Source organism: Elgaria multicarinata, chromosome 12 (assembly GCF_023053635.1).
Source record: "Elgaria multicarinata webbii isolate HBS135686 ecotype San Diego chromosome 12, rElgMul1.1.pri, whole genome shotgun sequence".
NCBI lineage: Eukaryota > Metazoa > Chordata > Lepidosauria > Squamata > Anguidae > Elgaria > Elgaria multicarinata.
The window spans coordinates 6,344,413-6,370,712 of NC_086182.1; the positions used below are offsets into that span (position 1 = coordinate 6,344,413).

The 26,300-nt window shown below is 44.8% G+C and overlaps 1 protein-coding gene across 1 annotated transcript in view; it reads left to right on the forward strand.

Annotated features, from left to right (window-relative positions):
- The first annotated feature begins 10,037 nt into the window (after positions 1–10,037).
- CNNM4 (cyclin and CBS domain divalent metal cation transport mediator 4) overlaps positions 10,038–26,300 on the forward strand; it is an 82,871-nt gene continuing 66,608 nt past the window's right edge. Inside the window, exon 1 of the mRNA XM_063139071.1 lies at positions 10,038–11,257. Coding sequence (XP_062995141.1) covers positions 10,096–11,257 — 1,162 coding nt within the window. The 5' untranslated portion in view covers positions 10,038–10,095. The remainder of the gene's footprint in view (positions 11,258–26,300) is intronic.

Below are 26,300 nucleotides of genomic sequence, written 5' to 3' on the forward strand. Positions count from 1 at the left end.
TAGCTCAGCTGAATTTTTGAATTTTCTTTGAATAGCTGAGCCATGCTACTCCCCTCACACACACACACAAATACCCCCACACACCCCAACCTACTCACATGTCACATCACAAACTGCTTTTGGATTTTACCTCAGTTTTGAAAGACAGGACTGCAGAGTGAGATAATCCCTGTCAGCCTCTGCTTGTAACACATTGTAAATGTCCTGTTCAGTTTGCATTTATACAGTTTTATGTACGCCTGTGTTAAGTGTGCTTATCTGTACACAGCCTTTTAATTGGAAAAATAGCTTCTGTGCCAATAATAATAATAATAATAATAATAATAATAATAATGCTTTTCACAGCCTAGCTCCTTCCTATCTTTCCTCTCTCATCTCACACTATTGCCCTGCTCATGCTCTTCACTCCTCTGATGCCATGTTTCTCACCTGCCCAAGGGTCTCTATCTCTACTTCCCTTGCTCGGCTTCATCCATTTTCTTCCACTGCCCCTTACGCCTGGAACGCTCTTCCAGAACATTTGCAAGCTACAAGTTCAATCGCAGTTTTTAAAGCTCAGCTAAAAAACTTTTCTTTTCCCTAAAGCTTTTAGAATTTGATTTTGATCTTACTTTTATACTGTTAGTTTTACTCTACCCTGTGCCTGTTTGGTGCATTCTCTTCCCCTTCTTATTGTTTTATTATGATTCTATTAGAATGCAAGCCTATGCGGCAGGGTTTTGCTATTTTATTGTTTTTACTCTGTACAGCACCATGTACACTGATGGTGCAATAATAATAATAATAATAATAATAATAATAATAATAATAATAATAATAATAATAAGCAATCTAGAGTAAGGAGTCACTAGTTGAATGGATACCAGAAATCAGTCAACCTCATGTCTGTTCTTGAAATTCTGACTTTCAGGAGCAGTTGCTGCCATCCACTCTGTGGAGAAGTTAACAAAATAGGAAAAGTATTTGCCGCAAGGCAGGTGCAATATAGCAGCATTCCTTTGCAGGAGGGGAGGACAGCATTTTTCCTGCCCAGAACAGCATTCCCTCTGGGCAGGAATCCTCTGGAATGGTGGGTGGAGCTGAAATCTGTGATGGGTGGGGCTATAGGACAAAGTGGTCAGGACTGCCTCCTCCTCCCCGCACCTCTTCCTCAGAGTAGACTGCCAGGTGGGTCTGAGAACATACCGCCCCCCCCCCATTCCCCACTGGCCCAGTCTCATCTACTCTAGACTAGCAACAGTTCTCCAAGGCGTTTCCAACCATACTGACAAAAACCCAGTAACTTGGGATGTCAAAGATGACTAGGGTGACCATATGAAAAAGAGGACAGGGCTCCTGTATCTTTAACAGTAATGTAGAAAAGGGAATTTCAGCAGGTGTCAATTGAAAAGGGTGAAATTCCTTCTTCATCACAACAGTTAAAGCTGCAGAAGCCCTGCCCTCTTTTGTATCTGGCCACTCTACTATAGCTAGTGTAGCTTTAACTGCTGTGATGAAGAGGGAATTTCACCCTCTTCAGTTGACACCTGCTGAAATTCCCTTTTCTGCTTTACTGTTAAAGATACAGGAGCCCTGTCCTCCTTTTCATAGGGTCACCCTAAAGATGACCCCGAGACCGTCTGCATGCTTTATACCAGCCTTCCACAACTTGGTGTTCTCCCAGACGCGTCAGACTGCAACTGCCATAATCCACCAGCTAAGTGGATTATGGGATTTGTAGTCCAAGACATCTGAGAGGGCACCAGGTTGAGGAAGGCTGGTATAATATTCCAAGGCAGCTTCATCTAAAAAAAGTTAAATTATGCAGCTTGCAAAACTCAGTATCTCGGTACAGCATTTGGGTCCCCTTAAGAGGACAAATAATCTGTTTTAGCACCCCAGTCCTACCTCTCTCCCACTTGGCTAACATGAGACGCTGCTTCAGTTGAAGTGCCGCTGCCTCACACACTCATTCTATTTGCCATGCAGCAGTCGAAGTGGGCTCTCTCAGACGGGCCTACCCAACGCTTTTTAAATAGTTTCTTGCGTCCTTCTGAGCTGTTAAAAGAACCATGATGTTCTCCCAAGAAATTGGCTGCGATTCAGGCATGAAACGGCAAACTCCTCTGACCATTAGTGCATTCTGTGTAACAATCTGTAAGGCTTTTATTAAAAAAAAGGTCTTGGGCCGGGGATGAAAGGCACTATGCAAGATATTTATAGCCTTCCTAGCATTACTCCCCAGGCAAGGGACCAAAGACGGACACTGCTGGTCTGCTTTGTTGCCACAATACCAAGCCAACAAGCAATGCTTTCCAGAGAACGGTCACTTTACCATTTTTGCACTGCGAGTTCCAAATCAGAAGAGAAAGCCTGAAAAATAAGATATGGAGTTTGTAAATTTCAAATCACCAGTCTGCTATGAGCACATTTATGCTACAGGCTTGGCCCTGGTTTTAACTGTCATTCCTTTCCCCCCAGGGGCCTGGCAGTGTAAAATTTAGTTCTATGTCAGAGCTTAGATATCTGTAAAGAGAATTCTCAGCAAACTATGATTCTCAGAACTCTTTGCAGGAAGCCACGACACTGATGCTGGCATAAAACCAGTATAAATCTGTAGCGCAGATCAAGTGTGGGCAGACTTCAAGTTGGTGGGAGTTATGTTGTCATTTTTTAATGAGAATCCACCAGCTGGTAGGGTGACCCTATGAAAAGGAGGACAGGGCTCCTGTATCTTTAACAGTTGTATTGAAAAGGAAATTTCAGCAGGTGTCATTTGTATATATGGGGAACCTGGAGAAATTTCCTCTTCATCACAACAGTTAAAGCTGCAGGTGCCCTGCCCTCTTTTAAATCTGGTCACTCTAGTATAGCTCCTGCAGCTTTAACTGTTGTGATGAAGAGGAAATTTCACCAGGTTCTTCATATATACAAATGACATCTTCTGAAATTCCCTTTTCTATGCAACTGTTAAAGATACAGGAGCCCTGTCCTCCTTTTCATAGGGTCACCCTACCAGCTGGAGCCAGGGCCAACATAGTAGTTGGGGGTGCTGGGTTGGGTGACCATATGAAAAGGAGGACAGGGCTCCTGTATCTTTAACAGTTGTATTGAAAAGGGAATTTCAGCAGGTGTCATTTGTGTATATAGAAAACCTGGTGAAATTTCCTTTTTATCACAACAGTTAAAGGAGCAGGAGCTATACTAGAGTGACCAGATTTATAAGAGGGTAGTGCACCTGCAGCTTTAACTGGTGTGATGAAGAGGAAATTTCAGCAGTTTCCCCATATATACAAATGACATCTGCTGAAATTCCCTTTTCAATACAACTGTTAAAGATACAGGAGCCCGGTCCTCTTTTTCATATGGTCAGCCTAGTGCTGGGGGTGAAGCCAATTGCAAAATGGTGGCACAAGAGGGTATCCACTGCACCCCATGAGCCATTCACTTGACTTGAGTAACCTGAATGTGCAAATATAGATCTACATCCTAGTTACAATCAGGATCAGGAATTCAAACAAGTACTCCTTAAACTGGCCAGTAGAGCTACACAAAGATCAGATCTATACCAAACAGGATATAACACTTTGAAAGTGGTTTGAAAACAGTATGTGGAGTGTGTCCTGGGTCCCAACAGTTGTCTCTACTGTTATAAACCCTTATAAAGCAGTAGTTTAGATCCTGCCAAAGACCAGGTCAAGAACAAGCACTTAATACTTAATAATATATACTCACATTTTACAGCAAAACATGGAAACTAAGAAAGAAGTGTGCCCCCCCCCCCAACTTATATTTTTACTTGGTATTTTTAAACTACTGGCAGTCAGAAACCCTTGCTAATCTATTGCACATCATCCAGAGCTCTCCTTGAACAGCCTTCTGCCTGCCCTTGGTGTGGATTCAGCCAATGGCTGCTTTCAGACATAACAATAAGCCAGAATTGCTGACAACTTACCCCTGCTTGGCTCCATTAACCAGAAACTAAAAATGAAGCAAAAGTCACACGCTTACTAGTTGCTCCCTTAACAACCAATGAATGGGAAACTAATTTTAAACCCTGGCTTCAAACACTGGTTTGTTAGGGGAACAACAAATGAGGAGCCCAGGTTCAGACATAATGGGAAACTTTTGGATTTCTTGTAGTTTCTGGTTAGTTTAGCCCTTTCTGCAGGTGACAGAAGCCAAGCTGAGGAAATTGGGCAGCGTTCAGCAGCATGCTGGTCGTGAACAATAAGTCCAAATTCTCTGCAATTCTGGATTATCGAAACATGGCCTAAACATGCAACCCTATGCGCGTTTAGAGAGAGAAAAAGTCCTACAACTTCTGACATGTCCCAACCAGAATAGCTGGCTAGGCTATCCTGGGAGTCGTAGGACTTTTTTGTGTGTCTAAACATGCAACGAATTGCACCTTAAATGTTGGATAAATTAGTTTCTTAGAATCATAGAATAGCAGAGTTGGAAGGGGCCTACAAGGCCATCGAGTCCAACCCCCTCCTCCATGCAGGAATCCACCCTAAAGCATCCCTGACAGATGGCTGTCCAGCTGCCTCTTGAAGGCCTCTAGTGTGGGAGAGCCCACCACCTCCCTAGGTAACTGATTCCATTGTCACACTGCTCTAACAGTCAGGAACTTTTTCCTGATGTCCAGCTGGAATCTGGCTTCCTTTAACTTGAGCCCGTTATTCCGTGTCCTGCACTCTGGGAGGATCGAGAAGAGATCCTGGCCCTCCTCTGTGTGACAACCTTTTAAGTAACCTTAAAACCTTAAGTAACCTTAAGTCAGACATATTTGGGGTTGCCACATTTGTTTATTTCCCCCCCCCTGGCCTGGCTCCTGTGTTCTCCACAGCAGCTGGAGACACTGAGGTTAAGGAAATTAAGTTTTCCCCATCACTTTATTCCATGTTAAGAAAAGCTTCAGCTGCTTAATTTTTGTTTTTCTGGCTGCCCAAGAGCAGGCTGAGACAAAAGGTAGAAACTTCAGGCACAGTTATGGCCCATGAACTTTGCACTTGAAAACTCTCTCCACCCTGTGGCTGCATCCTTTAATAAACAAGCAAGGCGGAGATAATACATAAGGTAATTATCGTTTAAGAGGTCACATTCTTTTGGGGAAGGCACTTGCAAGCTTTTGAGTTACACAGAAACCTACATCAACAACACAATGAAGTGATAGTCTGTAGGTTGTTTTATTGTGGTTTTAATGTTTTATTGTGGTTTTAATTTTTGTGAACCGCCCAGAGAGCTTCGGCTATTGGGCTGTATAAAAATGTAATAAATAAATAAATAAATAATAGTCAATGACTGACTATAAAAGAGCAAAGATTGCTTAAAAATGCAAACATACTGGGTCATAATAATTCAGTTCTGGATTTACATTCTGCAGAACCCTCACCTCACGCATAATTTGGCAGTTAGGGTAACCATCTGCAAAAGAGGACAGGACTCCAGTACTTTTAACAGTTGTGTGTTTTGGGGAGATGTAGCTGTCATGCTAGGGTGAGAAAACCTAACCCTGTTGAAATTCTTTCTTCACAATGAATAAAGTAACATCCTTTGTATTTGTTCTTATTAGTGTTCATTATTACATTCCACCCCACCACCTATACCAATTGCTGGACCTGTATATTCATAACTGAACAGATTGTTACAGATACACCATAAAACTCTGGCAATCTTTTCCACAAAGTATACTAGCTTTCTAATGGTTGTGCTGAATTGCTGACCACTCAGGGAAAGAGGAAATATAAAACCTTATTTATTTACAACATTTCTATACCGCTCAATTAACTAACACAGATTCCAGAGCGGTGACCATAGATATAAACGGTAAAAGAAAGATTTTAAAAGCAAATCAAAATTATTCAATTTAAAAACAAGGGAGCTAGAAAAACAGTGGCTAGTCAGTTGGGGAAGGCTTCTTGAAACAGGGGTTTTCAGGAGGTGCCATAAGCAGCCTAGTGTTGGCACCTGCCTGACCTCCAGAGAGAGAGAGAGTTCCGCAGAGAAGGGGCCACCACACTAAAGGCCCTTCTCCTGGTGGATTCCAATCAGGCCATAGGTGCATGTGGAAGCACCAGGAGCCTGCCCTCCGATGACCTCAGTGATCAGGCAGGTTGATAAGGGAGAAGGCATTCTCTTAGGTATCCTGGTCCCAACTTGTTTACATATATATTGATTGGCATATGTGATCGTCAGACATCTGTATGCAAGATGCACACACATAGCACTGGTATTGTACTGTGTTGTCACAGAATGTTTATGAACAAACTTAACTGCTGAGTGGGGAGTTTGATGAAATGGAATGCAGGAGCTGTGAAAAAAGTACAAAGTTAGCTTGGAACATAAGAAGAGCCCTGCTGGATCAGACCGAGGGTCCATCTAGTCCAGCACTCTGTTCACACAGTGGCCAACCAGCTGTCGACCAGGGACCCACAAAGCTGGATATGGTGCAACAGCACCTTCCTACCCATGTTCCACACAGGCTTACTGTCTCGGATACTGGAGGTAGCACATAACCGTCAGGGCTAGTAGCCATTGATAGCCTTCTCCTCCAGGAAAAGGAAAACCTCACATAAGGCCTAGGGACCAGATGTGATGTCTGCTGACTGGTGTGATGGGGCTTTAGCAGCAGGATGAGTGGACATAAAGGAGCCTAGGAGGGGGAAGGAAGAAAACTTCCCATAGGAAAATGGAATCCAGTTAGACTGGATGGGCTAGGGGAGACCTTACAGCATACGTAGACAGAAACATCTATGTGAGCTCGTAGACAAATGTAAGGAAGGGCAGGATTTCTCCTATCAATTCAAATATAGCCAGTCACATATTTGACTGCATGTCTCTAGCATTATTGTATTTACATATTTAAACGTATAACCATCTCATTACCAAGGCTCTTGATGAGTAAAATTCAAAACAATTAAGCTACAATCCAGTTCAGAGAGATAAAATCTGTACTTTTCATAAACTCTGTTTTAGTAGTGAAAGCCACATCGAAATAGGGCCGTGTAGGGCGACTGCATGTTTGATAAGAGTTCCTTTTCCAGAGCTCTATTTTCCCACCGACACCAAAGTTTCTACCTTGGCTTCTGTTGACAAAGCATTAACGGAGATCGAAAGCAGCATGAGATCTTCCGCAATGAACCCCTTGTATTTATATTTCTTCCTGCCATTACTGGCTTTTACTTCTTTTTTTAAACAAGCAGCCTGAAACACCTGAATAATTAAAGCAAAGCTAAGACAGAAGGGGAGACAGTCCCAGATAGAGGCTCCCATGGAACAGGGGGTGCAAAACGTGAGGCCCGGGGAGCAAATTCAGACATGGCAGGGACCAAATCCAGCACTCCTGGGTTCCCCAGTTGGCCACACCCCCTTTCCCCCAATCACCGATCATTGGGGGGGGGTCTCCTGGCTTTTGTGCACTCCCCCCCCCCCGCATTCTCAAAGGTTGAAATGCCTCTCTTAAGGCTTCATTAGAGGCAGTAAGAATTCTAAGCTAAAATATCCAGGTATTTTAGCCCCTCCCCTTTTCCTCAAGCCCTGCCCACCAGTGGAATGCAGCCCCTGAGAGTTTCTTTGAAATGGATTATCAGCCCCCCACCCACCCACTGAAAGAGGTTCAACACCTCTCCTTGCCTTGGATCTTTATGCCCAAGGAAGGCTCCACAGCATTCAGATAAAAAACATGGCCCCACATAGGGGGAGAGGTTCCCCACCCCAGCTGGGTATGGGAGGCCCAGTTGGACAGTAAGAATGGGGAGAAGGGAATGATTTGGGAGACTAAATAGGTTTCTGACCTTCACATCACTCCGTGATAATGGCAGCTCACAGTATGCCAGCCTTCCCCAATACAGCTCCCTCCAGATGTTTTTGGATTACAATGTACCAACTACGCCCTTATCTGGACACAGATAGCCTAGCTACAGTGATCCATGCTCTGATAACCTCTCGTTTGGATTACTGCAATGCGTTATACGTGGGGCTGCTTTTGAAAACGGTCCGGAAACTTCAGCTGGTACAAAACAGGGCAGCCCATTTACTAACAGGGACTGGCCGGTGAGATCACATTACGCCAGTCCTTTTACAACTTCATTGGCTGCCAGTCCGGGTCTGGGCCCGATTCAAAGTGCTGGTATTGACATTCAAAGCCCTAAACGGTTTGAGGCCAGGTTATTTGAAGGAATGCCTCCTCCCATATGTACCTGCCAGGACCTTAAGATCATCTACAGGGGCCCTTCTCCGTGAGCCCCTGCCAAAGGAAGTGAGGCAGGTGGCTACTAGGAGGAGGGCTTTCTCCGCTGTGCCACCCCGGCTGTGGAATGAGCACCCTAGAGAGGTCCGTCTGGCACCTACACTGTACTCTTTTTGTCACCAGCTGAAGACCTTTTTATTCTCTCAGTATTTTAACACTTAATTTTAACTTAAATTTAAATTTTACTGTTCTAACTCTGTATTTTAATCTTATATCAATTTTGCTGCATGGTTTTATCCTGGTTGTGCTTTTTATACTGTATTTTGTATTTGTGTTTTTAACCTGTTGGTTGTTTTATTATGGTTTTAAATTTTGTGAACCGCCCAGAGAGCGTCAGCTATTGGGCGGTATAAAAATGTAATAAATAAAATAAATTCCTATCACTCCCAACCATTGGCACTGGCTGGAGCTGATAGGAATTGTAGTCCAAACATCTGGAGTCCGTCATATTGGGGAAGGCTGGAGTATTCTCCTGGCAGGGTTCTGATGCCTTGAGCAGTTGCAGGCCAGGCGGAAATCCACCAGGGTGCCGCTGATCCATATCACTGCATCCGCAAGTTGGTAACAAAACGTCACCTGTTGAATTTCATCTACTTGCCCCATAGTTGTTGAAAGACATGAGCCTTGAGGGAAAATGCCCTGGCAACCTCACACCCACAGTTCCACATTATGCCAAACAGGACAGGACTCCTGTACCTGTAATTAGAAATAATTACTATCTCATCCTAGTGGGGAAGAAGGATGAGTAAGTGACCTCTTTGCCCAATCATCTCTTGTCCAGCTGCTAATTGCAGAAGGGCACATGTCGAGGCCTCTCTTTTGCCCTTTGGGTGGTTCTTGATTTTTAAACTGGCCAACCCTTCAAATGCAGGACACACCCAAATAGAGGACTGCCCTAGGTAAAATAGGACACATGGACACCTATAAGGAAGAAAATAACTTTAACAAACTTAATTTTAACCCACATAAATTTATTTATTTGCAACCTGCATATACTGCTCCACATCTGGACAGATTCCAGAACAGCGACCAAGAAAAGATAAGCTAAAAGAGTAAAACACCCTGTTAAAATTATTGTCATTATTATGCTTGTTCCGGCCTGCAGCACGCCACACGCTGCCATTTGAGCCACGTTTTACTCGCCACGTTCTAGCCTTTGGCACGTGATTTGTTTGTAATGCCAGCGGTTTCAGCTCCTGATCACCCAAATCGAAAGCAAGGATAGAGAACAACCTCGAGCATGGGCAAAGTGCCTTTCTCTCCACCCCCTTCCAAAAAACAGACACACACACACACCAGCGCTGCATTGAGGAGGGAGGCGGGCGGGCGGGCGAGCGAGCGCGCGCCCCTTCGCCCTCCTCCCTGCCCTTCGCGCCCGGGCGCCTTTGCGCTCCGGGCAGAAGCCCTCCCCGTCCGGGGCGCCTCCTTAAAAGCGCCGCCCGCCCGCCCTCGCGGCGCTTCCTTAAGGCGCCCCCCCGGGGGGCGTGGCGTATGCAGATGAGGCGGGCCGGTGACGCGCGCTGCCGCCTCCCCCAGCCTCTAGCCGCCTGCAAGCAAAAGTTCCCAAGCGGAGCGGCAGCCCGGGCGAGTCTAACATGGCGCTGCGCTGGAGCGGGCGCCTCCACGGAGCAGGCGAGGGCGAGGCGGGGGGATCGCCGCCGGGGCTGCGGCTCCTGCTGCTGGCGGTGCTGTGGCCCTCGTTAGCCAGCGGCGCGCACGGGCATCCCAGTGCCTGCAGCGGCCCCTTGATCCTGGGCTTGAGGCTGGAGTACAGCGACCGGCCAGCCCCGGAGCTCCAGGACAACAGCGAGATCCAGGTGCTGGAGGGCACCGAGATCCGGCTGCGCCTCTTCGGGCTGGGCATGCACAGCCGCGTCTACGAGATGGTCTCCTTCTCCGAAGTGGACCCGTCCCGCGGGAACACCGTCCGCTGGGCGAATGCCACCTGCCCCGAGAAGACGCAGGACCTGGTGGTGCAGGATCAGCCGGGCGAGAGCAGGAACACCTCGGCCGTGGTCTTCGTGAAGGTGCAGCTGCTGCGCAAGGCGGAGCAGTCCAAGCTCTACGTCCTGTGCACCCGTAGCCAACCCGGGCAGCCCTGGCTGCGCCTGGAGGGCAAAGACGCCTTCCTGCGCGTGGTGGAGGAGAAGAAGCACTTGCTGCCCCTCTGGTTCCAGATCATCCTCATCCTCGGCCTCCTGGTGCTCTCGGGCATGTTCAGCGGCCTCAACCTGGGCCTCATGGCCCTCGACCCCATGGAGCTGCGCATCGTGCAGAACTGCGGCACCGACAAGGAGAAGCGCTACGCCCGCAAGATCGAGCCCATTCGCCGCAAGGGCAACTACCTGCTCTGCTCCCTCCTCCTGGGCAACGTCTTGGTCAACACCACCCTCACCATCCTGCTCGACGACCTCATTGGCTCTGGGCTGGGGGCCGTGGTGGCCTCCACCACCGGCATCGTGATCTTCGGGGAGATTGTCCCGCAGGCCCTGTGCTCCCGCCACGGTTTGGCTGTGGGCGCCAACACCATCGGCGTCACCAAGTTCTTCATGCTGTTGACTTTCCCCCTCTCCTTCCCCATCAGCAAACTCCTGGACTGTATACTTGGCCAAGAGATTGGCACGGTGTACAACCGGGAGAAGTTGGTGGAGATGCTGAAGATTACAGAGCCTTACAATGACCTGGTGAAGGAAGAGTTGAACATGATCCAGGGAGCGCTGGAGCTCAGGACTAAGACGGTAGAGGACGTCATGACCCCGCTCCATGACTGTTTCATGATCAACAGTGACGCCATCTTGGATTTCAACACCATGTCAGAGATCATGGAGAGCGGCTACACACGTATTCCTGTTTTTGAAGAGGAGCACTCCAACATTGTAGATATCCTTTATGTCAAGGATCTCGCCTTTGTAGACCCTGATGACTGCACTACCCTCAAGACAATCACAAAGTTCTACAACCACCCTGTCCATTTTGTCTTCCATGATACCAAGCTGGACGCCATGCTGGAGGAATTCAAAAAGGGTAAGGAAAGGTGAAAGGATGCTTGTCTCTGCTAGACAGGCAAGTTAGCATGCTCTTAGGGCCTTTCCACACATAACATGGTAGAACATTTGGGTTTGCTATCAAGGGTAGGACCCAAGAAAAAGCTGCAGCCAATCCTGAAGTGTGCATTTTTGTGACGTTTGTGTTTATCGCATTTCCACGTTACATTAACAACATAATGTGTGAAGGCAGCCTTAGAATGAGTAAGCTTGCTTGTTTTCTTCAGCAGGTTATGAATTACTCATGTTTACTCAGATGTAGGTTGTGTTGACTTAACAGCCTTCTTGACAGAAAAGTAGAATTGGTCTCCGATTCTCATCTTTTTTGTCAACAGACTTTGAAGTACAAACAGACCTGTTCACTTCGCCAGCCACTACATCCTGATATTAAAACAGGCTGACCACACCTACCCACTGCCAAAAAGCACATCTGTTTGAATAAGTTTTTAAAATAACATTTTGGGGTCTACTTCATATGTTATTATTTCCCCTTGTTGGGAAAAAAAGCTAACTAGGATCAAATAGGATGAAAGAGAGAAATGAAATCCTTCCGGAATGAGATCCTTCCGGTCTCGGGCCAGATTAGCTGGGTGACGGGCCTGGAAAGTACAGCTGATTTCTCTAGCCTTAGACCAGAATAACTGAGAACCAGGCCCTTGGGGAACTGCTTTGCAAAGGAGAAGTATTTTTAAAGCTTATTGCTTTGAGAGTTTATAAGGAGGGAGAAATGCAACACTGCCATGTAGGATGCCTTGAGAAATTCTGCACAGCAGCACTGTGTGAGCACAGCTAACCTACTGTGAATTTCCCTCTTCAATTCTAAGAGCTGTTGATGCCATTTCATTGCCAAAGGGATGTTTCCTACCATTTCTGGGGGAGTACCAGGAAGCCTGGATGTTATGATGAAATAAACACTGTTAAATGCCGAAAACTCTTAAAGCCACACTGCTCGGTATCAACTATTTCTGCAGACATCCCTAGGTTTCCCCTCCTGGAGCCTACAAATGTACTTTACTTTCTTGTAAAGTTACAATGTCAAGTCCAGCATATAACGATTTGGCTAGGGTCATGATCCATCAGGAAATTCTCCTGCGCAAGCCCCTTCGCTCCTGTTCCTTTCGACGCATTGTGCCTGGGTTTTGCTGCTGTTTGCAGCAGCAACATTGTTACAGGTATAAATAAGGTAGGAAAAAAGAGGAGGCTATTTTGGGGGCTTTTTACCCTTATGTCAGCCTGGAGCTTCTTCCTGTATTTGCAGTCCAAACATGGCATCATGGGATTATTGTTGAAATCTTGGCAATGATTTAGGAGCAAAAGTGAAACTGCAGAGACTGTGTGTGTTTTGTTGTTCTTCTGAAGGAAATGCCTTGTTTGCTTTCTGCGCTGAGCATGTGGGTGAAAAGCAAGCCAGCTATGGCTGCAGAAGTTCTGTGGAGTTCTGCTGTAAGGAAAGGCCTTTGGTGCTGTAATGTTTTTAACTTGCCTGTGAGCCCTTTACACCCAAGATGTTAAACTTCATCCTTCGGGTACATAGAGAGATTAATTTAGTAATCCCCAAACTCTGTGCGCCGAGAGAGCTTCTAGGATGTGCCACAAAGAATAAATAAACGGATTGTTAAATACATTTATAATACATTAATTTAAACAATTAAAGGCTTTGGTAGGGTCAGAGTGTTTGAGCCCAGATGGGGAGGCAGTGTGCTTCATTGAACTGACTTTGCTTCCTTCGAATAGGGGTAGATGGTTGTTTTCCTGGTGCAATTCAATCTTTCATAGAATAGTAGAGTTGGAAGGGGCCTATAAGGCCATCGAGTCCAACCCCCTGCTCAATGCAGGAATCCACCTTAAAGCATTCCTCTTGAATCCCTCTAGTGTGAGAGAGTCCACAACATCCCTAGATAACTGGTTCCATTGTCGTACTGCTCTAACAGTCAGGAAGTGTTTCCTGATGTCCAGCTGGAATCTGGCTTCCTGTAATTTGAGCCCATGATTAAGAGATCCTGGCCCTCCTCTGTGTGACAACCTTTCAAGTATTTGAAGAGTGCTATCAAGTCTCCCCTCAATCTTCTCTTCTCCAGGCTAAACATTTCCAGTTCTTTCAGTCTCCCTTTAGAGGCCTTTGTTTCATTCACTCCTGATGCAAAGATTGCTAGTAGAATTACACACTCTAAGAAGAGGCTGCCCTTGCATCTGAATGAATCACTGCTCTGGTATTTTACCTATTTCTGATTAGTCCCTACTGCAACAACACGGCACCCATGGGTGCTGTAGCACCATAATGGAGTCCACAAAGCTGTCCTCTTCCTGCACCCCTTCAAAAAATTATTTGTAATAAAACACTTTAAAAATGTTAGATTTTCCTTCCACTGATCAGCTGTTGGGCAGACAGGAAGAGAAGGAAAGAGTTGCTCAATTTTCTTTCAACAGGAAAGAGCTTTCCCCTTTGCTCTCTCTCTCTACTGCTTTACCTTGCTGTTTCTCCCCCGCCTCCCTTGCTTCCCCCTATATATATGTAGCTGTGGTTGCAGAGGTCAAATGTTACATCATCTGTATATACACATATATCTATACATTCCATATCAATTCAGATACAAATTACAAGTTTCGGCCTTGGGAGAACTCCTTCCTCTAATATTACAGTCTTCCTATCCACTCCAAATGGCTGTATATAGTAACAGGGGTGTTCTCCCCTTTTCTTCTTTATTCACAAAGTCAATAAATTTCTTCCAAATCCCCACAAATTTATTTTCGCGTTATTGTCCTCGCACTTCCTTCATTTTATCTGTCAGTTTTTCTAGAAGGGCCGTCTGCCAAACTCTTTGATACCAGTTATCAATGTGAAGCCCTTTGCCATCCTTCCAGTGCCTGGCAATCAACCCTCTTGCCTCCAGTAGAAGGTGGCCTATTAAATCCTTGTCTAATAGTTTATTGTCCAGTCCTTTATATAAATTTAACAGCGCTAGGTGGGAGGATGGATGAACCCATTGTCCAATTATTCTCTTCCTATTCTCCCAACCTTCCCAGTCCCTAGCCTGGCTCTTTTTCTCCTTCTCACCCCTTTATCTCACTGTTTCTCCTTTCTCCCAATGTCTAGCCTTGCCCTTTTTCTCTCCTTTCCAAGTCCCAGCAATTGTTCTTCATATACACACAGAGCTTCTCTAAACACGGGATGGGAAGAGGAAAAATCCCACAGCCCTACCATGGCTTTCATCCTCACAATATTCCCACCATCACGAATCACTCCTTCACATGAGACCATGTGATTTGGAACTGAAAACTTCCCTTCTTGGAACGGCCCCAGTAGACAGCGTTATCTAGTGGCAAAGAGGCTGTGTGATATCCTGGATAATACCACATTTATCTCAGGGGTTGTAAAATGCGTCATTTCCAGGGGACAGTGCGGGGGACATCCTGGCTGTTGACAATGTCGTGTAATGAAGCTGCAAACTTTTGTGAGTGGTCAATCACAAGTGTGCAATAAATCGCTTGTTTAGAGAAGCACACACACATGCAAAGCATTTTCCTCGATGTGGGCTCTGATTGCAGAGGAGGAGGTGGGAGAAATAGGTGAGGAATAGAATGGCTGATCTAGGGCCAAGGATCTAGGTGGAATCTTTCATTTTGAGGCTGGGGCATTTTCCTTTCATTTGGGGCTGGGAAAGCTGTGTATGTGTATGGACAGGATGAGAAGAGCAATCCTATGTAGGCCTACTCAAAAGTAATTGCAACCTTAAATGGTCATTTGGTTTGTGCTTCTGTGGGGTCAAGTATGTGGATTGGCTTTAGAGTACAGACCCTTCCTCCTGTACTCAGTTTCTTGGGTGAATTGCTTGCCTTTTGACCAGCCAGGCCTTCACAGCAGCCATTGGGCCTGTTCAGACAACATGCTAAACCATGATAAGGCTGCTAACTAACTCTTTTGCAGTAAATGACTAGTGAGTGTATTTAAACTGTGGTTATGTAGTCACCATGGTTAGGAGTGGTTCACACAAACATGCTAACCCATGACTCACATGACATGCTAAACCATAATGTTTATCTCAAAATGCTTAACCACTGTGGCTTAGCGTGTTGTCTGAATGGGGTCAATATGTGATTAGCCACATCCACAATGGGAGCCATTTTATGGTGGTGCCCACAGCAGTTTCTCAAATTCCCAAATGTGCCCACAGATCCAAAAAGGTTGGGGACTCCTGCTCTACTGGGTGTGGGTGAATCAGCTGTGTATTGGGTATGATCCCAGAAAGAACCCGCCCTTCTCAAAGCGACTACCATTTTGTAGGAGATGCTTCTATGGGCTTCCATATCTTTCCAGTTAATAGGCAAACTAAATCAATGACAGTGCAGGCCACACATGAAGAGGGGGAGTGGTTAGGGGAAGGTTAGCAGAACCACTTCAAGTGGGGCTACCACATGACCACAGAACCACACAGTGCCACATGACCATAGACAAACTCTGCAGCAGCAAGAGTGTCACTGGAAGTGGCAGTTGTTCTTGCTAGCAGACTCTATGCTCGTGGCCTAGATACCTCCTGGATCCCATTCTAACCACTGGAGAGCCCACCATACATCACAGTAAGCCACCCCAGGATCCTTTAACCCTTCTGCAGCGAGATGGTTACTTGGGGTGGTTCCTTAACTGTCATGGTAACAGTTTTCTCACCACACACAACACACTATGCCACTACAGTTAGGCCAAAATCCTTAACTATGATGGCTTAGTGTGATGTCTGAACAGGCCCGCAGAAACAAATTAGGTAGAACTCCTCTAATAGCTTAACCCTATGCCTGTCTTTTCAGAAGAAAGCCCTACTGAGTACATATCTATAGGATTTCACTCTAAAGTTGGGTCATTCCAATGACTGCAATCCTAAATGCATTTACTATGGAGTAATGATTCTATGGGTTTGCTTTGAGGTGGATTCCTGCATTGAGCAGGGGGTTGGACTCGATGGCCTTATAGGTCCCTTCCAACTCTACTATTCTATGATTCTATGAGTAAGCTCCATTGAACACAATGGGACTTATTTCTGAGTAAACATGTATTGTTAAATCTTTTTAAAATCTTTTTAGACATAAGAGTAAGGTTGCCAGATGCAAAAAAGAAAGAAAGAAAAAAGGACAAGGCTTCTGCATTTTTAATAGCTGTGAAGAAGAGGGAATTTCAGCAGGCATAGTTTGCATGCCAAGAAAAGCCTGCTGAAATTCCCTCCTGTTCAAGGAGCAGGAGCCCTGCTCTCTTTTGCATTTGACCACCCTATGTGAGAGTGATTTGTGGGCCTGGCTCAGAAAAATAAGAGCTAGGAAAAACTTGGGGAACTCTGCCTCAAACCTTCTCATCCGGTTGTCGTGGTGTGTAGAGTGAACCTCACCGTTTGTCATGTGAGGTGTTTGCTTTTCTGGGGAAATATTCAGGTATTTTGAAGATACATTCATGCCAGCATTTTATTGTGGGTCAAATCCAAAACTATTGTTTGCACATAAGCTGGGTGCAGTGGCAGATTTATGTTTTTCTTTGGGTGGGGCAGCTGCTGCACGGTGAAACATTGACTGTGTTCTCCAGGGGATAGGCATTTTTGCGTTATAGAGAATGTTCAAACTTGTTGCCATTATTATTATTATTATTAATAATAATAATAATATAGTGTCATCCATATATGTAGCTCATCACAGGGTAACTTAAGTAAGAGGGGGAAAAGACAAACTTCTGCCCCAAGGTGCCTGCAATCTAAAATTTAGATAGTGGAGGAGACAGTAGTCTCCTACCTGAGAAGCCCAATTTGAATAGTGATGTTTTGGCATCAGATAAAGACTTTCTTGTTTCACCAAGATTTAGGCGTTTTTTGTGTGTGGTTTGTTTGTTTTGTCCCTGCTAGCAGCTCTGGTTTTAGCTATTTGTATTGTGTTAATATGTTATATTTTTAATGGAGGGTGTGAGTTCCCTGGAGAACCTTTGTGAGCTGAAAGGCAGAGTAAAAATTCTTTTCTTCTTGAAATAAATAAACTCAGAGGTGGGGAGAGGAGCAGTGTTAAGAAGAGATGAACATGAATTCAGTTCAAGAAGGGATGAACGTGGGTTCCTTCAGTTGAAGAAGCAGAGGCTTGGCTTCATCTGTGAATGAGGAGTTGGGAGTTAAGCCAAAGGCTTTAAAGAAAGGTATGTTGTGAGAAAGGAATTGAATGGAAAGAGAGAGAGAGAGAGAGAGAGAGAGAGAGGTGGTCTCAATGAAGCTGGTACATTTGGGAGGAGAAAGAGTCATGGGTATGGCATTTAATAGGAAATAAGGACAGAAGGAATGAGGACGGAGGCGAACTTGTGGACGATTTTAGAGGCAGGGGTAAGGAGTTTGTGCTAGAAATGAAAAGGAAGGGGGGCTTTCGTGTTTATTTAGAGTGACCATATGAAAAGGAGGACAGAGCTCCTGTATCTTTAACAGTTGTATAGAAAAGGGAATTTCAGCAGGTGTCATTTGTATATATGGAGAGCCTGGTGAAATTTCCTCTTCACCACAACAGTTAAAGCTGCAGGTGCCCTGCCCTCTTTTAAATCTGGTCACTCTAGTATAGCTCCTGCAGCTTTAACTGTTGTGATGAAGAGGAAATTTCACCAGGTTCTCCATATATACAAATAACACCTGCTGAAATTCCCTTTTCAATACAACTGTTAAAGATACAGGAGCCATGTCCTCCTTTTCATATGGTCACCCTAGTTTATTTGCCTCATAAGTGAAGCTGTGTAGGAAAAAGTGTGTTGTTGTTGTTTACCTCAGCGTGACTAACATTCAGTAGGGTCACCAGAGGCCAAATACAATTGCGTGGGGCAGAGGGCATTTGGCCAGTGAACTGCCAGATGACCACCCCTGTTTTATACTAATCTGGAAATATATCAGTCATGATACTAGAGTAACTTGTGGGGGGATGCAGATGGGGAGAGAATCTGGCCTAAATTGCCTGTACAAATTCGACTGAGGTAAAAAGGAAGCAATGTGGCCCAATATAATGGTGTCAACAAATCACCCCCAAAAAGGACACATCTCTCTCTCTCACACACACACACACTGCTAAAGACGTTCACAAGGAATTCTTGTAGTATTCTCTCAGCCGTAGGAAACGTTTGCTCTGGCATCTTGCTCTCTGCCAGCTAAGCTTATGGGATGGGAAACAGTTGAGGGTCGTGTCATGGGGTGGGTTTGTCCCTCTCTGTGTTAGTGTAGTCTCATGAACCATTTTCATGTTAGGAGCATATTATATTTCTTGTTGCTTTTGAAGCCCTGAGGAGTGTCCATTCTCCTAAATGTATGAAAGATATGGAAGACTCGTCCTCCTTTCAAAGGGCCCAGAAGACAATAGAGGGGGTGAACAATTAGATGACCTCTATATTATATTGCACTTTGTGGTGGGTTGAAGCTCAACCTGACATTGATTGGTTGAGCTGGTAAGGAATGTTTCAGTGCCCAGGAAACTAAATAGTTTGCAGTCCAACTTCTGTGAGGGAAGGAAAATTTGTCAGCTTTCCTGGTGTGGAAAGTCTCACATGGGGCAAATTGAGCGACTTGGAAGAGGTAGGGAAGCTAAGAGGCCCGGGAGCTGACGGAAGTCAACTGTAAACAGAGAAACAGGAAACTGAAGGAAGAATAGATGGAGGATGAGACTTGAGAGAAAGGGCAAAGGAGCTGGCATATTGAGGCTAATTAGTGTGGATGTGTGTGAAGAAATTTCAAAGTGCTTAAGGACAGAAAGTGTGTTTGTTAGGGGATTAGGGAGGAGTGTTTTGAAGATTGGTTAAGAGACGTTAGCCCTGTTAACAATTTACTTGTGTGAATAAGGTAAATGTGTTGAAAGGGGCAACAGGACTGCACATGCATCTGGAGGGCACCAGTTTGGAGCAGGATGCTTTAGATTGTACGAGAATAATATAATTAGGAACATCACTTAATGAGTGGGGCCCAGTCTTCTGCTATGACTCAGACCCCAGTAGCATGTTCTATCCTCTGAAAGATGCCTGCATAGGCTTGGCAAAAAAACCTGATGAAAAGTTCACAGATGAAGGGACAGGGAGCACGCTATAGATCCATGTGCGGGAACATGTGATTTTTTCAGCCAGCCCAGAGGGTACATCAGCAACAGACAAGGGAAAACAAGAATAGACAATAGCTGTGGAAATCCAGAGCTTATTTTGAACCATTGTTTAAATAGGTCTTAGCTTTAGCCCATAGCTTTCAATGCAAGCCTGTAACTCTGAGGCATGAGAAAGAAATACCACAAGAGAGTAGTTACCACAAGAGCATGCGAGGAGTGCACCAGTGAGGTACCATTATCTGACTAGCTTGTTTCCTAAACTTGAACTGGTGTATCTGAAATTTACTAGATCAAGAGAGACTACAACGGCTTTAAAGGACAGACTCTGCTCAATGATTAATTTATGAATCCAGCTGCACTTTCTGGGCATCAAGAATTAATATATATGGGTTGCAGTCTCTCAAGGTAAATAACACGAAATGGTACCACAAAATAGACATTTTTTGCTCAAACAGTATTAGAGAATAACAAACCTATGCAAAATACATTACCACATACAGTGCAATTGGGACAATTAGAAGTATAATAGAAATCGTAGCTAGCATATTCTTTACTAAAATTAAAATTGTGTTCTTCTCAACTGACAAAGCATTTCATCATTAAGATCGTATAGTTACTAATCTGGCAAACATGGTTTGCAGAGCTTAGGTAATCATGTTGGGTAGGTGTCTCGTTCTCTCAGGATCTCTCTGGGCAACCACATCTAACTTTTGCTTTGAATAATATCAATGACTTAATCTTTACTTTCGGTCTTGATCATACTGCTATTCTCAATGTAGCCAAGACTGGTATTGATACCAGTAATACCTAGATGAAACTATCTCTGCTAAACAGCACCCACCCAACTACCTTGGAATTGAAAGGTGGGAGCCGCCTTTCAATTCCAAGAATACATTTCATTGCTCATAGTTAGCTATAACACATCCATACCACTAGTCACATCTGTTACTGATCACTTACCTTCAGTATATACAGATAATTGGGAATAGCTGTCTTATGAAATACAATGCATTCCTGTCAATGATACACATTACATTCATATTCTGTGACACCACAACCAGCCTCCTCTCCCAGTTTGTAGATTTCAGATAATTCCAGCTCTCTCGCTGTAGAAATTAAGCGCTGCTTTTGGGATATATTTCCATCTCCTTTCTGCCTTTCCAGTACACAGGATGTAAGAAAGGGAGTCTAGAGCAGGGGTGAAGAATCTCAGGCCCAGGGGCCAAATTTGGCCCTAGAGTATTCCCTGGAAGGCTGCACCCTCTTTCTCCAGACAACCAATCGTTTAGTGGTTCCCCAGCTTTTGTGCAGCTTTTCCTCTATTCTAAAAGGTTGTGATGCCTCTCCTAAGGCTTAGTTACTGGAAAGAAGAGCTTCAAGCTAAAACATGCTGGTATTTTGGCCCCAGCTGTTTTGCCTTCGGCCATGCCCACCACTCAGATGTGCCCTGCGAGAGCTTCTCCAAAGTGGGATTTGTCCCTCGGACTGAAATAGGTCTATGGGTATTTTTAAATCTCTGAAAGTTAGAAAAGCACAATATGGACCATCTTCTGCACCAAAGCTGTTTTGGATCCTGTGCATGTCCGTCTGCATGAATGTACCAGCCAAAGAGGGCCCTATCATGTGGCAGGGTGAGATTGACAGATTTTTGGTTGCTGGTTTGGACTTTGATCCATGACACAAGTGTGTCATTTATATGGGTTCCCCACACACACATTAGGTGGCACTTGACTTAGTTATACCTGGATGGAATCCGGAGTGTCCTATGTGTGGTTTGTTCTTGTTGGAGGGAGAGATTACAGTTCTTCTTTAGCTTCCTGGTTGGCATGTCCTCTAAGTGTCTTCTATGACTGTCAGGTTCAAATCCCTGCTCAGCCATAAAGCTTTCTGGGTGATTTTGGACCAAACAATATTTTTCATCATAACCTTCCTCAGAGGGTTGTTGTGAGGACAAAAAATGCTCTGAGTTCTTTGGAGGAACTGTAGGATAAAAATGAATAAATAAAAGAGAATAATAATCAAAGAGTGTGAGATGGCCAGATCTTGGTCATGGAGACCAATTCTCTGGGGAGTTCTTCTGCACCCATAAAGTCATGGTTGAGGTGATGCTTGAATTGGGGCCTTCCTAGCTCATAGTCTCCGCCACTTACACAACACCTGTGGAATTCATCATTTCTTAGTGCAATTCTTTAAATTGTATATTTTGGATCGGACAAGAACCCGACACGATTCAGTCACACATACATGATGCTATATAAGAATATTTTGAAGAGACAAATTCATCCTCTGCTCTCATATTTCCTCTGTCTGTTCTCCCCCGCTTTCTTATCACTCGTTCTCTAAAGTATAACATCCTACAAAGCTTTCCCAGATCTGTGTGTTGTCATTTCTCTGGAAGAGTGCAAGTCTGACTGTGTCAATAAAGAAGACACTGAACACACCCCTTCTCCCAGTTCAGTGAGGTTCATCAGACGAGCATTTTATCGCTCGCTACTACTCACGGATGTGTTTGTGTCCCTTAGATGATGATGTCCACCTCCTGCTCCTTCCGCTCGTTTTAACGTAGCAAAATAGACCCCTTTTAATCCAATTGACGGAATGTGCCACAATCTCCTCCTGTGTCCAGGAAAAGTGGTGCGATAAAAAATGCCCCCGAATGGGCCACGTGGTCTTTGTTTACTTCCCCTTTCCCCTCCGGGAAGAAAGGGAAAGTAATGAGGGACAGAAGTGGGGGCGGAGACGTGCTGGTAAGGAAACACCTTTCCCCCCATGTGATGACGTTCAGTGTTAGAGGTGACTGCTATGGGACATTTCAACTCCATGACTTTTGGGGCTTTTCTAGCCCTTTGTTTTGTCCTGTGGCAAGACAATGCAGAGCCTATGCTGAGCAGGGGGTGGGATTAGATCAGCCTTCCCCAACCCGGTCAGGAATGATCAGGAATTCAGAGAGTTGCATTTTAAAACAACAGATTAAGGAAGGCTGGAATAAAATAGATGATCACCCAGTGGAGGCTGGTGGCTTCGATGTCAGTGGGGCGGTGCATCTGCTCCGGCTTTCGGTCAGAACTCTAACAGAGCTATCCAAGGTTGGATAGCTCCTTTAGAGTTCTGACCGAAACTTGGAGCGGATTCACTGCTCTACTGACATCAGAGCCACCAACCTCCGCTCTTTGAACTCTGATTCTAGCACTTTCCAATTGTTTTTGCCCCGAGCAGTTAATCAGCCTCCAAGTGCAAGGCCTTCTGCAGTCATCTTTTTGGTCTGCGGCTTCATAATGTCCCTTTGATCCACGTGCCTTTTTAGGAGTGGCAGCGGGTGGTGGTAGGGAAACTGTAATCCCTTCTTCATGAGCTGTTTGCTTAGGGCTGGGTCTGTTTTGAGTCGTAGGCCTCCGCACAGAGCTGTCTGGGAAGGAAGGGCTGCCTATCACTGCTGTTGACCCACAGTCAACCTGCCTGACGGAGAAGCAGCCACAGGGTGCCGGAAAGTTCAGCTACTTTGCATGCTCACACCCTGGCAGAAGAAGCTGCATATCCAGCAATGGTTTGGTGCAGGTAGGCAACCCGGTGCCCTCCAGATGTTTTTGACGACAACAGCCATAATCACTGTCCATTGGCCATGTTGGCTGGGGCTGATGGGTGTTGTCGTCCCAAACATCTGGAGGGAATTAGGTTGGCTTCCTACTGGTTTAGTACTTTGACTCTATCACTGTGGAGTGTAGAGAGAGACAGGGGATTCTTTGAGAATTCTGCTGCAAGAAAGCGGGTATGGATTGTTATCATTAATAATAAACAGGTCTGGCAAACTACTTGCTTGGAAACAATAATTAATAGTGGCTAGAATGTTAACATGTTAACAAATATGGGTTCAAATCCTTGCTCAGCCATGAAGTTCAGAGGATGACTTTTAGGTAAAGAGTAACTTTTTGGAGAACTGTGGGAGATTTCATGTTCTTTGATGTCTGTACATTTCTTTTGCCCCTTTGCTGCCTTTGGTCGAAGAGTTTTTCTAGGCTGTCAACACAGAAAAACCTACCACAAGCAGTGACCTGTCTTTCAGACTGTTGTCAATTCTGGAAAATAAGCGAAACAAAAAAAGCAAAACAAATCACCAGGCTCTACGCAGTTGTTGTGAAGATAAAATGGAGAAACCCCATGACCCTGTTCAAACAACACACTGAGCCATAGTGGTTAAACATTTTGAGCTAAACATTATGGCTTAGTGTGCCATGTGAACCATTCCTAACTATGGTGGTAACATGACCACAATTTAAACACGCTCACTAACCTTTTGCTGCAAAAGTGCTAGCGGCCTAACCCTGGGTTAGCATGTTGTCTGAACAGGCCCTGTGTGATCTCCTTAGAGGAAGAGTGGGATACGAAATCCGAAAGCAAATGAAAACCATACAAGCTGTATTATGAGTATCCTGCAGTGTAGAAATAGTCTGCCTCTTTCTCTTTTCCACTGTTTAGAAGTCAACAAAAACCTTCCTTTAATTTCCAAGACTTGAAGTTCTGCACTTAAATTTGCCTGGCTGGAAGACTTGGGAACAGGGATCTGCCCACATTGCTGATTCTTCTACTTGACTGCCCCCCCCACCTTCTTCTTTAAACAAAAAACAAAAAAAGCCCAAAGTTTTGCAAAGGAATTAGTGGATAAACTGCAGATTTACTCAATCCAGTCCTGAGTAAAGATAATCAGCAGTGGCTATTTAAAGCGAAAGACATAACATGCAAAGCAAATGTAAAACAAGAGGCACAAGATACATGTTGCTTCTGATTGTATTGTTTACAAAATATAATGACTCACTGTATCTGGTTTCATATAGGAATTTAATAATTTAATTATGCTTATAATAATGATGATATGGAGATGATGATGGTGATTCACATTTATATCTCATACGTAGTTATCTTCACCCACTTTATCCTCACATCAGCCCTGTGCTATTGACTGAGAGACAGTGAATTGCCTCAGGTCATCCAGTGAGCTTCATGGCTAAACAAAGATTTAAGATTTAAAGTGAAGATTCCTCAAATCACAGTCCATCCTTCTAGCCACTGTGCCACAGCAGCACTCAGAGAAATGTGCAGTACTTCAACATGCAAGCCCTTCCCATGAGTGAAAATTGCTTTGAGGAGAGCAGGTGGGGAAGTTTTATGCAATTTGCCTCTTTTCTCCTCCACCCCACCCTTAGGCCATAAATGACCAACCAAGGCACATAAACATGTTTGTGGGTTATTTATTTTTGTGGAATTATTTGTAAGCCTCCAAAAGCTGATGTTGCTTTTCAGTTAGAGTAGCACTGCAGTCTCCCCCAACCTGATGCCCTCCAGATGTTTTGTACTACAACTCCCATCATTCCCAACCATTGCCCATGCTAGCTGAGGCTGATGGGAGTTGAAGTCCCAAACACCTGGAGGGCACCAGGTTGGGGAAGGCTGGAGTACCCATACCCTTCCGACCGAATGCACCTGGAGAATAGAGTCCATTTTCATCAGAACATCTGTTCTTTCAAGGTCATGATCCTATATATATCTGCAGAGAAAAGATGCAGCTTAGCTGTTAGATTTGTCTCTTGGTCTGAGGAGCCAGAGAAAAACCGAGTGGGTCTTGGCTGGAGTGTGGTTAGGATCTGGGGAGAATGCCTCAGAATCTGGATTTTACTGGCTTTTCCAAACCGAAAATTATTTTGACTTTTATCAGTAAAGTACCACCCAGTTAGCAACTATGCTGGTCTTCTCTCTTTTGCATTCATCTATGTAGCACAGGACAAGAATGTTAACTCTGCCAAACAAGCAGGAGCATTGCCCCCAAGAAAAGGACCTCAGTTGTTATGGTTTAGTTCGGAGGTTATGGCTAACCCTTTCAAATGCATGTTTTGAAGGGCACGGGATTAATTTTGCTCCTGCCAAAGCAGGTGCCTATTACAAATGAGCTTAGCTCCTGCTTTCCTGCTGGGATGGAAATGTGATACTTTGGAACAGGATCCCCAGAAGGAGTTTAACATCCTAAAAATGTAGAGGAGGGTATCTGTGCTTGTATTGCCCTGGGCCTTGTTCGCACAAGCAGATGATGTGGTGGTAAAACTGTGCCTCTCAGGCTACCGGTGACAGGATTTTATTTAACATATTTCACTACTCTGCCCATCAGATTTGCAAACAAACAAAATATTCCCAGGGCTGCTTGCAATAAATCAAGATGATTAAAAGAAAGATGGCACAAAACAATATTAAAACAGTAGAGCAGAAGAGAAACTATAAAAAACACCAGCAGCGTGAAAGTTGGGGCCAGTGGACACTCGTGGTTCTGATGTCATTGGGGTGATGAATCTGGGTTTCAGTATGAACCAATTAGAAGGCCAAGGGAGCTATCCAAGAGTTCTGGCTGAAACCTGGAGTGGATTCATTGCCCCACTGACATCGGAGTTGGATGCTCCTGACTGGAGCTCAACAAGCAAGACTTGCAACAAAATATTGCTTTCAGTGTGCTGGCCAGTCAGCCATGCCCTTTTCTAAGATACTCCATTCTTTTCTTCTTCTACCCACCCCACCCCACCTCTCATTTCCCATTTTTGATAGACACACTGTTCTGTGGCCATGGCATATGCTCAGTCTTTCTCCCCTAAAGAATTTTTCTGTAGTTCTGCAAGCCTTACAGTTCTCTGAGCATGCTGTTATTTTGCTAATGTTTCTCAATGGCCAGGTTCGTGCAATCAGCAAGGAAAAGAAATCACAGTAACTTCTTTCTCTGCCCCACACATGCTGGTAGTGTGCCTGCCATTTCCTTAATTACCCTCACTGGTAAGCAGCGGGGGTGGCTTCCCTAGAACAACCCATGACTTGTTCTAGGGTTTCAGGGTGGGGTTCGGATGGCACAACAATGGCAGGCATGCAACCAACACATGCTGATCATCTGAACCCAGTCAATGACTGTTTTAGCT